The following is a 12,681-nucleotide window of genomic DNA, read 5'->3' as shown; positions in this document are numbered from 1 at the left end:
TAATGTGGTTCTCTCAGCTTCCTCCTGCACACTGGGTGGTGTGCAACTGAGTGTGAATCATCTGAGATAAGAATCAGCACCTCCAAGTCTGAGGCTGTGGTTGTAGGCCAGAAAAGAATGGAGTTTCCATTCAAATCTAGGCAGTTCCTGAGTTGCTTCCCAGAGTAGAGGAGTTTAAGTCTTGGGATCCTGTTCCTGAGTGAAGGGAGAGTGGAGTGGGAGATTGACAGACAGATTGGCACAGATGTGGTACGAGTCTGTTGCGGTGAAGAGAGAGCTGAGTGTGAAAGCAAAACTATTGATTTAAAGCCTGATCTATGTTCCTACCCTCACCTGTGGTCAAGGGCTGTGGGCAGTGACTGAAGAATGAGACTGCGGAAACAAACAGCAAAAATGAGTTTCCTCTGAAGGTTGTCTGGGCTCAGTCGCAGAGATAAGGTGGGGAGCTCGGTCATTCGTGAATGTCTCAGAGTAGAGCCAAGTCACCTCCTCATTGAAAGGAGCCAGCTGAGGTGCACGACCTGCTGGGAGGAGGCCCCGGGGGAGACCAGGACACACCCGAGAGATGTCTGGGCCTCACGATGTTTACTGTGTGTTTATTTCAAGTATTTCATGTTGAGGTCAGAATTGCATCGATTGGTTTCATCTTATAAATCCAACACAAATCGTGTTTACTTGAGATTTCTGAAAAATAAATGATGTCAGAGTCAGAGGATATTAAACAAGCTTTTAGGTATGATGTTCTGAAAAGAAATAAGGTTTATTCTTAATTTATTCTTGGAGGACCTCAATCAGTAGTCTGTGTATATTAAATATGTCAGTAGGATGAGGGTTAATGTTCCACTTCGTGTTCAGCTTTCAGGGGATGCGCTCAGATTATCTTCATGCTCTTTTTACTTGAATTGAATCAATGACTGGATGTAAAATATGTTACATTCTCTGATCTTTTGTCCTTTTGTTGAAACAGAGCTGCTGGTCCTCTCGTTGTCTCTCTTTGTGTGTTCCAGGTCTGAATGTGACAAGCAAACATCGCTCTGTTCTTTAGTCAATATCTAGATCCAGCAGCAGGTGGGCTTTGCCTTTTGGCTGCTGGGCTCTCTGGGTGAGGTTAGGTTTGGATTTTGTTGAGCAAAGCTTGAAATGTGCTTCTGGAACTGACTTGTGTGGCAAACTTGTAAAACCACAGCCCCTTTTATTTTGTGTTTGTTTATATCTGCCTATAATGCAGTTGTCAATTTATCTTTAACAACCTTTTCACCTGTTTTGTGGTTAACCAAAGAGACTATGGTTTCTAGAAAGAGTGGGAGTTGTTATGTTCATTGTTATTGGCTTGGAGATCCCAAAGTGTATGTGCTTCTGTGTTGATTTACATTTTATGTTTTTACTTATTGTTACTTTGTAAATAAATTTACTCCAGTAGAGCTTTTCTTTATGCATTTCAAGAAATGGTTATAACTTGACTGATGTAGTTTCTGGGAATGAAACCAGACAAGATGCCATAAACTTCTTTCTAGGGTCAACAGGGAGCGACTGGTCTGTTTTCAAAAAGAAGCCAGATTGTGTAGAAATCTATGTGAAAACATGGATTATGTCATGCTATATTAATTAATACAGGATGATTTTTCTTTTAAATGAGCACCACTACTTTCAGACTAATAAACCACTACTGTATCTATGTGTGCTGACCTCAGTTTTTCAGTCAGCTCAACCTTTAATGAAAAAACAAGTGATGGACAAAATGCTCAATCCATGGTTTTCAACAGTAGTCCACAAACCAGTGAATGATGTCATGGTGGTGCATCTTTTATAAACAGCCGGTGCCCTGAGGCAACAAAGCAACCCCAAACTACAACACTTTTCCCGCCGTGGCTCACAGCTGGTCTGAGGTTGTTCTGAAATGTGCCTACTGTTACTGAAGCCAAACAGCTCTATCTCTGAGTCATCTGTACACTGCAGATTTTTCCCTAAAGAGTTGCCTGTAGGTTCACTCACTAACTCCAGTTATCCTTTAATGTTCTTTCTGAAAAGAAATTACTTTCTCCTGGCACACCCGAGCCCAGTTAAATTTGTGAAATCTGTAGTTTGGGGATGTTTAAAAGCCCTTTCCAAACTGAAATGCATCAGCAATAGTTCTAAGAAAGAGTCTAATTATGGGAACCTGGTTATTATTTTAGTGGATTTGATGGTGTTGTGTCAGCCTTGTTCAAAATGAACAGCAGCGTATGTGAACATTACTAATAGACACTGTTTCTGCTTAGTTGTAGCAGACAAACTCTGCAGTCTATATTTGTTGGGAATAGTATTTAACAGTTCTAATCCTTGCAAGATCAACTTCAAGAATTGATAAGTGCAAAGGTTTGATTATGCAGAAATATGTCCTTATAGAGTTTCTGTTCCATGCATTCTGTGAAGTAAAAGATGAGTGGTCTGAAAGCCGAAAAACAGAGCCTTCATCTCTCCAAACGTTACTAAAATCGAAATCTTTTCTGGTTCCAACACCAGCTGTTTATTCCCACATCACTCTGTAATGTTCCTCTGTAAATGATTCATCCTGCTACAAGTGGTGTATTTCAGAATCAACAGGGAAGCTATAAGAGCTTTGAGCCCGAGGCCCCTTTCACTTGTTAGTTGGCCTTTCAGATTGAAACACTGACTCACTGCTGTCAATATGACAAGTCTGCTCGCCGTTGTGGCCGTGCTGGCTGTGCTGTCCGCTGGGTTCTGTGAGGAGCAGAAGAACTTCTTGCAGCGAGCTGGAGTGGCTTTCAACAGCAGGGAGTATAAATCTCTGCTTACTGTGAGCAACGGAGAGAGGTTTGGAACCTGGACCTGGCCAGAGATGTGCCCAGAGAGTTTCTTTGCTGTTGGATTCAGTGTCAGGGTAAAACAATGTCTCTCAAAAATGCTATAAACGTTACTTTGATTAAAAATGCCTCTACTGCTGCTGATATGACAAACGAATGCCTTATCTGATGGTTTTACACTTCCAGCAATTTCACATTTCACTTACTTTTCCAACCCAGTAATACTGAATATTAAATAAAAATACACAAAACCAAAAACACCCCACCCAAAAAAACCCTGAAAAAAAAACTCTTCAAAAAACTTCTCATGAAGATCAAGATATCGTAGCCATTATTATACTTTTGGTACATGCTGTTGTTTACACCGTTTTTTTGTTTTTTGTCTCATCATTTTTAACAGGAATTGAGGAATTGATTTTACTTCCATGCTTCAATTTATGATACTTTATTTATTTTAGATGTTTGTTTTCTGGATTATCGCTCATCTTTCTTTGTTGTTCCTCTTACTGGTTAATTCATATGTTTGCTTGATTGACTTTTGATGAGCCTTTATTGTCAGAAGAAATGAAAAAAATGATCTTTTTAGAATTTGAAATAAATAAACTTAAAATTTGTAATTAAAAATCAAATTTTGGTTCCCAGATCATATTTACCATACATTTAATTGTTCATCCTCTCCATACTGGCCTGATGATTTCTTCATTGCATGATTCTAGTAAAGAAGATGAAAGCCGAAATCTTTTTTGTGCATTAAACAGCATGCAGTGTAGATACTGGATTTCTCTCACTGCCTCAGATACTCTGCAAAGATCAAAGTGGAACCTGAAAGTGTTGTGTAACCTGACGTGAACTTTTATCCTCAATGTATCTGCTGCTTTACCGAGAAGCAGATAACAAACTGGGCTGATGAAAATCGTTTCTGCTTCTGGGAACTGTCCTCTGTTTTCTCAGGTGGAGTCTAACCAGTACGGGAGTGATGACACTGCTCTGAATGGGATTCGCCTTGTCTGCGCAAAAGATGGAAACCGCAACTTCCTGTACACTATTGAGTCCCACACTGGCTAGTAAGCAGTCATGAATTACACTAATCTCCATCCAGTTTTAATATTTGCCTGAACTGTTTATTCATGCATTATATCTCAGTTATAAGCCATGAACTACAATTTGGGTTGCCAGATTATGAAATTTGGAGGTGTTTTAATCTAGGTTAGGTGTAACATATGTAAAAGCAATTTTTAAAATAATTAATTTTCCTCCATTGTGTACCTGGTATACAAGTTTATTTATATATTAACCTAAATTTTCTTGCTACAAAGTGCTACATATTTCAAATCAGGTCTCAAATAATAAAAATACTTCAAAATGAAGAAAGATGCAATACAATACACAATAAAGATTAAATGTGCAAAATAAATAGACACAAATTAATTTACAAAGGTAGAACATATTTGAGAATTTTACAAAAGAAAAATAGAGTGGAATGAAATAAATTTGTAGTGTAATGTATTAAAAAGAACAAATTTTTTTAGATTATTTTATGAATAATGGTTATGGTATTTTTCAAGCATCACAGAAAAACAAAACCCTCAACAAACTCTCTACAAACAGATGGGCAACAAAACAACATGTTAAACACAAAATGTGACTAACTTATGAAATAATAGTAATAATCATAACAATAGTAATAAACATGACATTGTAATCTGTAGCGAGAATAGGGAGCAGGTGTAACAGTGAAGCTACAAGGAGTAGATACATAGTTTAAATACCCTGAGTCATCCATCCAAAGCAACAGGGAATGCACAAGAGAGGTGAAGAAGAGAGTGCGGTCAGGGTGGAGAGGGTGGAGACAGAAGGAGAGCAACAAAAGTGAAACAGAAGGTTTAAAGATGGTAGTGAGACCTGCTGTGATCTATGGTTTGGAGATGGTGGCACTAACAGAAGTGGCAGAGTTAAAGATGTTAAGATTTCTACTGGGAGTGATCAGGATGGACAAGATTATAAGCGAGAACATCAGCAGGACAGCTCAGATCAAGCAGTTTGGAGACAGAGTTAGAAAGGTGATGCTGAGATGGTTTGGACTCGTGATGAGGAGGGATAGTGGATATATTTAGCAAAACGTGACGAATTTGGAGCTGCTGGGCAGGAGGAAAAGAGGAAGGTCTCAGAGAAGATGGATGCGCTGAGAGAGGACATGCAGAAATGGTTGATGTAGCAGTGGAGGATGCTAGGGTGAGATAGAGGCATATATATCTCTAACTTGAGAACAGACTGAATGTCTTTCCATGTGAAAGTGTCAGGAAACCAGTTTTACCAAAGTTAATGCATATGTGGAATATCTGTTGAACCAGACTGAAATGAGAGATGAAATACAAGGTAGTTTGAAAGCTTCAGAAGCAGATCTCCATTAATAAATAATATGAAAGGGCTCTTTCTTCTTAAGTGTAGGCGAGTCTTTCCTAACTTTGAATACAGATAATAATGAGCAGTAGATGTGAAAAGTTGTGATGCACTGTGATAGACAAGGGTTCACTGCTGTTCAGTATTCAGGGAGAAGTGTGACGGTACAGAGTATTTTCATAATCTGAGCCAGACAGACAGATTTATGGGTGAAACTTTACAGACAGCCTTCAGTTCTATCTAAATAGGCTGACATGTTTTTCATGTATTTTTATGTTCTGGTCCCTGTTATATTTTTTGCTTTGTTGTCTTTATTTGTCTTTTTAGTTTCTCATGAGTGTATGCCACTCATTCCTTTCATTTCCTTGTCCATTTACAATTTGTGCCTTCTGCATTTAGTTTTTTCCCAGAACTTCCTGAATGAGGCATACATGGATACAATTGTGTGATCAGCAAAAACAAGCATAAAAATGATATTTAAGTATTCCATAGTCATTTATGTAGAAAACCCACAGTAGATCAAGCATAAATCCCTGTGGTCATATTTCTGATGGCATTGATTGTTTGTGCCACCCACATTAGCAGTTTGGATTCTCTCTGTTGTGAAGATCTCATTTAACCTGTTCACAACAGATTTGTTACCATTATCAGGTAGGTACGGCTAATAAATACTTTGTGTCTTATTGGAAAGTGGCCTCATTTGTACAAGTTTTATTTCAGGAGGTATGATCAAAATGTTGAGGTTGGAGCTATCCACACTTTCTAATGATCTGTGTAATATTTTGTATTTTTTATGGTTCAAGGTGCTTCCTTTCAGCAGGTGCTTTGGAAGCAGCAGGATGCTGGAGGCTAATAGTTTTGTACTACGCTCAGAGAGGAAATGAAAGCATTGCTTCTGCCACAATCATAAATATGTTTTGGATGTTTAAATGTCAAGCTTATTTTCCTCCCCTTCATTTCCCCTTATTTAATCTGTTCCCGCCCAGCTTCGGTGACTGGTCCCAGCCTCAGTACTGCCCGAGCGGAGTGCTAACCTCTTTCCAGATTAGTGTGGAACCCCATCAGGGTCTGTTTGGTGATGACACGGCCGTCAACAACATCAGGTTTCGCTGCAGCAGTAACCCAACGCTGGAGGGGCCCGGCATGGGATGGGGAGAGTATGGCCACTGGAGTGAGGAATGCCCTGATGGAGGCATCTGTGGCATCGAGACCAAGATGGAAGAATACCAGTATGGCCTGGACGACTCCACCCTGAATGATGTGCGTTTCCACTGCTGTGCATCTCAGCAGGTAAGATGAAGGTTAAATTGTTAGACTACAAATATTTGGTGAAGCACACGTGAAGATTTACATGAATGTGTGTGTGAAGGGCTATATTTGAGATGACCTGTGGAAGAGAGAACAATTTTATTTCAGACATGTTACCAAACCAAAATGGTAAAATGGTAACATTGACTCTAACCTACGGACATAATATCAGCTCAATGAAATCTGGAATTGCAAAAAGCTGCAAAAAAAGCTATTTTTACATGATGCCTTTGCACATATATGCAATAACAAACAGAGAACATGTCTGTATCCCAGAACGCTACACATGTGGTATTTTGAGTGTTTTTAAAATCACAGCCAGCTGGGCGACTCTGCCTCAGGATTTCTAATTAGCTTAAGAGCTTTTGATGATCGTATGAAATTTTCTCCAGATGTTTCTGTATGATGGAGATGGAGGTTTGACTACTTGAGGAACTTTACCGCCAGATGTTCACATGTTTGGAAACATTCAGATATATTTCACAAGTCAGTATTAGTGAGAAAAAAATGTAACACGCAGGAATGCTTCAGAATATTTTCTTGCTTACATTGCTAACTTGCCACTGTTACGCGCTGAAATCTACGTGATTTTAGCCATTCTTTGTACCGTATGTTCTGAAAGACAATAGAGGTGAATTATTCAGTAGAGATTGGCTGAAATTTCAGCTGGTTTTATCGATGGTGATTAGAGTTTAGCCTTTTTGTTTGGCTTAAACCAGCTGGTCATGGCACGTGGCTGGTTCTGTTGGAGGAATCTTCCTGTTAAAAGGTAGTTTTTTCTCTCCATTGTCTCCAAGTACTTGCTCATAACAAAACTTTAAATTTCTCCGTATGTACAAAGTCCTTCACAACTGAATACTCAAATTAGTTATTGCTACAAAAGTTGTCAGAGATTTAGAGCAAAGTAATGAAGCTAGAAGTGAAATATTTAAATGTCACATAACTGATGGTGTATACAAAATGTTGCTGTTGCTTTATAAATGTATGATTTGTATTTTTTTTCCACAGTGACTGCCAGCTAAGAAGCTCAGTCCAACATCTAAAACTCAAAGAAGACGAATAATAAAAAAGCTCATCTGAAATGTGACGTTCCCTGTGATGTTTTTTCAGGACCTGCAATGTCTCGTGTTTTTTTCATTTGTCAAAAACATAGCCGAGTGTCACCTTCAACATCAAAAACAAAACGATTAAGGAGCTCTGCCTCAGATCAAGCCCTCATTTGAAGATCCACCATGTCATCCCCTCATCAGCATGAGAGCGGCATGTTTTCATATCCTGTCAAGTGAACCAATGAGTTCACAGTAAAGTCATAACAAGCATCAGCCGCTGACACAGCCATTTCCTAGAATTCCTACTGGAACTAAGGTAATTAGGAAACGACAAGAGAGGGGGTATTAATTAATTTACAGTTTAAGGCCTGACAAAGGTTGATAAGACACCGATTGGCACACACAGAGGTAATTTTGCTAATTAATCGGTGAGCAGTTAATCTGCTAACACAGAGTGCGTACGGAGGGTTGGGGAGGGAAGTGGAGGACGTTATCAAACTCCGAGGTAATGGTTTTCAGAACATTTTGCAAGTCAAGGAAAAGCGATTACAGCCTCTCACGTAGGCTTCATCTACATAGGGCCTCTTGGTTGTGATAATTAATACAGCAGTGCTGACCTCATATCTAAGTTCAAAGTGTACTTACTGGTGCTGATGCTCAAGTGCACTTGTTGGCATCCTCAGAAAAACAGAGATGCTGACTTCGACAGGAGGAGAGGTCACATGGCTTATAGTTGTGTTCAAAGTAAAAATACATCTCATCCATCATTTGAATTTTCCCTTAAATGTCTAAAAAGTAAAGGGAAATGATATATATGAGCGCAGATGGCCTAAGGTGCAAAAAACTTATTTTCTGTCTATAGCATCTTTCTTGTGAAAGTCATTATAAACTCGGCTATATGCAGCCAAACTCAGTTAAAAAACAATAAAGTGATAGAGTTAATGGAGTAGAGTAGAGATATGAATATTCTAAGGGCACCAGCAACACAAGGTGGATTTTTAGAGAAATGAGTGCAATAATCCCAAACCCTCAAAACTTTTAAATTACCCTACTGATTATTTCCTAAGTCACTGTTTGGATAAAGCTTCTACATTTACAATAGGTGCTCCAGCCTGAGCAATGACTGAGTCATCACACTGAATATAAAACTAAAGACGGTATAAAAGATAGACCCTGAATATGATCTTGGAAGTTAGCATTTTCGTCTTTTGTAGCAAGAAGCTACTATAAAAGGGATAAGTTATCAGCTCCACAGACACACATATTGGCCACTGACTAGAATTTAACTCAGCAAAAATAAAGCATAAACTTCTTAGATGGTCTGCGCAACATTGAGGTGATGATCCATTAAAAATGCTTCAAAAAGCACTAACACAGTGGAGATGTTCTGTGTACTGGCTTGAAGTAGTTCTAAAAACCATTTACTCTCCTCAGAGTTATTCTGAAGGAGTAAATGATCCATAGAGGCTCAAAGTGTTTTTTATTTTCTATTTTTGTGTGTGTGTGTGTAAAAATGTTTTTAAAGCACTAAAGTTGAACATTCTAACATAGGAGTCTCTGGGGATTGACTCACTTTGGAGTCAGTCTCAAATGCCTCCTGGAGGACCTGCAGTTGCTGACAATCACACATCGGCTTTTAAGGCTGCTGGTGTTGCCGCTTGGGCAAAACATCACAGGTAGGTTTGAGGAAAGATTTCAGTTTGGGTTGAAAGAGTCGACCTTCATTGATATTGTTACGAAAATAAATATTCAAATCTGCAGAAGGCAGCACGAATGCTCTATTTCTCACATGGCTTCAACTGGACACACCACACAGACTTTGAAGCAGGGAGCTGGCAGGTTAAAGACAACAATGTCCATTCTCACTCAATCAGGTGTTCACATTTTGACATGAACCTCTGCTGGGTAATCTCTGCTTCTCTAAAAAAAACCCCAAAAAGTCCAGGGTTGCAGTGTGTGAAAATGGCTTTGGTTATATATATATGAGACCGTTAAAGTCCCCCTTTAGACATATTTAAAGCTAAAGTCTGGACATTATGTTTCTGTAAAACCGAAAGATTCTTTCTTTGTAAAAATTTCATATTATGAAATTGCCATTTTTCCACAAACTGAAAAAATGTAAAGTCATTGTTCTGTGTATTACAGTAGTGCTGCCAACACTCTTAGACCTTTTTCTCTCTCTTTGATGAACATTGGATTTGACTCTACTAATTACAGAATAGACGTCAGACAGTGGATTTTTTCAATCAAATAAATATTAACTGACTCAGCACCAATACTAACAAAACCATTAGGAGTTCAGTCTATTTTGAAAATAATTTCTCTTTGCATTAGGCCTCAGTTAGTCACTAGATGGCAGTGCTGCACTGAAAGGGACTTTAACCAACATCTCACCTGTAACAGTGAGTTTTATGGCAAGATGCTGGCAACATAAACATTGTACTCTGATTTTATTCACTGAGTGCTGTGAGTTCTAGATGTATCACTCCATAGCTGAAAACACTGCAGCGCTGTAGGCTCCACTCCAGAGACCCTTTGGGGACAGCATTGGAACAGCGTCAACCCCTGCCTGAACACTGTTACAGCATCCCCCAGCATATGCATGAAAACAATATTTTTTGAAGCCACAGAGAAACCTCATTATTCAAAAACGTGCTTCCCTCAGCAAACTGTTTTATGTCATTACCTGTGGGCCCTGGAGTGGAACCTTGTGGATGTAGCACCCTGAGGTCACAAGTTTAATATACAAACCACAGGATCACTGTGTTTCTTACCATTTTAGTGGCTCTCCGGTGGGTCCCCAATCTGCCTCAAGAGCCATTAATGCCTCCTGCAGTGAGGAGAATGGATATGGTGTTTTGGTTGAAGGCAAAGCCTTCCTCGTAATGACCTTACTCTCCCCTGGGCTCTCAGCTCATGACTTATAGATCACACCGGCTGTGTTGAATCAACTGTAAATATAGTTCAGCTCAGAAGCACCATAGGGTTATTATAATGCGTGTCGGTCAGAGATTTTATGTGATACTGTGATGCATAAGGGACAGTTTTCAGCCTGAATTGGGTTGTTTTGATATAAGAACAAGAGAACAAAATGGTATTTCTGTGGTGTTAGTGTGTAATAACTATCATGTTGATCTATTCTAAGGTTCACACAGTAATGAAGGTAATAACCAGATGGAGCAGAACTTTAAAAATTATCCTTTCACAGAGAGAAAATCTTAATATGAGGCTATAATTCTCTGCTGCATTATGCTTCTTTCAACATTTTCTCTGCGTTCAGTGGCCTGAAGTTGTCATTTCACGTCTTTCTGTAGTCCTCCAAGGATAGACTGTCCTTGTGCAGAGCGAGAACTCTGCGCTCTGAATAACTTCTTTTCTGGGTTCTGACACAGAGCACTTTATGAAGGACAGCCATTGTGTTTCATGATTCTGCAGGGTGTGCGTAGATGGCTGGAAGGCTCAAATTCTTTCTGCTGCTAGTACCCTTTGAAAGCCATTTACACGATCTTATGTCTATATGCCACAGTGTGACTTGTGCTGTGTATGAATATCCTTGTGTTTGAGGTATAATTTGAAATATTAAACTTCCATTTCTAACATTCTGCAGAAATATTTTGTGGCCAGATAAATTTTTTCTCAGAATCGTAGTTTTACAGAAGAGGAAACTTATGTTGTTACATTGAATAACTAAATTGGTATAGGAGACATTATAAGAGATAGACGTGGCACTCAAAGAATCTCTAATAGAAGTTGAAGAATTTAGTCAGAGTGTGCAATGGTTAGGAGAGTTGCCTCACAGCAAAAACTGTGTAACATTTCCATTTTCTCCCTGTGCCTTCCTGCAGTCCAAAGACATGCTTCTTAATTTAACTGGTTATTCTAAAAAGACCCAAAGCTGTGAATATGAGTGTGGACGACTCTTTCTCTCTGTATTAGTCCTGTGACAGACTGGCAACCCGAATCAGGGTGCACTCTGCTACTTTGGCCTGTGACAGTTGGGACAAGCGCCAGCTGCAACCCTGAATTGAACAAGTGGTTGAGTGGTTGATGAATGGAAGGATTCGCTTTTGCTTTCCTCCCATCGATGAGCAAATCACCAGGAACTGAAACAGGAAAGCTCCCACTCCCTGGACTTCTAAAGTCAAAGGAGAGCCTGCTTGCAAGAATTTCTTGCATGAGCTGTTGACCAAAACTGAGCATTTTGTGGGGAGTTTTTTTTTTTTTATTATTTAGGAAAGTTGCTCAAGACAGTTTATACAGTTACAGCTACATTGCACGATCTGCCATTTTGATTTTCTAACCAACTGACAGCAGTCACTGTTGACCACCACACCTTCCTGCTTCTTACACACAGCTGTGCATGCATTAGCAAAAAACCTAGTCTTTTTGGGGCACTATTAGCTCCTTGTCTTTTTTTTTCAATTACAAAAAAACCCATTAATTTGATTTCAATTTACATATCAATGCTATATTCACAAAACTACTATACTATATAATGTATACGATGTTGAAACAAAAAGGCTTTTTTTGAATGGAAACTTCTGCTACTGAATTTAGCCAGAATTTTTGATTATTTAAATGTTTTAATTTAATCACTTGAAATTTCAAATTATTTTCTCAGATGTTTGAATTAAATGTTGAGATAATAACCCAAAACTCCTGGATGGTAAAAAAAAGAAAGAAAAAAGTATGAAAAACAAGCTTTCAAACCTTTTGTTTGGTGTAAATATTATTTTAGCTATTTAACTCTGTTCATGACTTTCCATTTTGCACTTTGTCATGAGTGTCCCTTGCTGAGTTCTGGCTAAATTGCAGTCAATGTCTATACAATGGGATTAATAGGAAGTGTGTAATGGCTCTCTGTAGGTCTTTCCCCAAGCTCACATCTGAGGTTCAGGGCAGTTTCAGCAGTGTGGTGACAAATAGATCTACTTGTTACAGGAGGCCAGATGGAGGTAAGTGTACTTATGTTTTACTGTATCTGCAACCTGAATCTTCATTAGCTTCAAATTTTAATGAAGAGCTCTGACTGTCGGCCTACAGGAGGAGTCATAGCAAAGCCATAATGGTACGAAATGCTGTACAAACATAGAAGTGAAAGTTTTGCAGAAGAGGGCATT

General features: G+C 39.0%; 1 protein-coding gene across 1 annotated transcript; it reads left to right on the top strand.

The window, feature by feature from the left end:
- Positions 1 to 2,586: 2,586 nt before the first annotated feature.
- LOC102214440 (vitelline membrane outer layer protein 1 homolog) lies at positions 2,587 to 7,594 on the top strand. The gene is made up of 4 exons (XM_005744027.1): positions 2,587 to 2,881; positions 3,756 to 3,868; positions 6,191 to 6,494; positions 7,521 to 7,594. Exons 1-4 carry the CDS (start codon positions 2,669 to 2,671, stop codon positions 7,521 to 7,523), a joined length of 633 nt encoding a protein of 210 aa, XP_005744084.1. The 5' UTR covers positions 2,587 to 2,668; the 3' UTR covers positions 7,524 to 7,594.
- Positions 7,595 to 12,681: the final 5,087 nt, after the last annotated feature.

Source organism: Pundamilia nyererei, unplaced genomic scaffold, assembly GCF_000239375.1.
Source record: "Pundamilia nyererei isolate P.nyererei 1_Seehausen unplaced genomic scaffold, PunNye1.0 scaffold00138, whole genome shotgun sequence".
Classification (NCBI taxonomy): domain Eukaryota; kingdom Metazoa; phylum Chordata; class Actinopteri; order Cichliformes; family Cichlidae; genus Pundamilia; species Pundamilia nyererei.
This window is presented reverse-complemented; position numbering and strand designations above follow the sequence as displayed.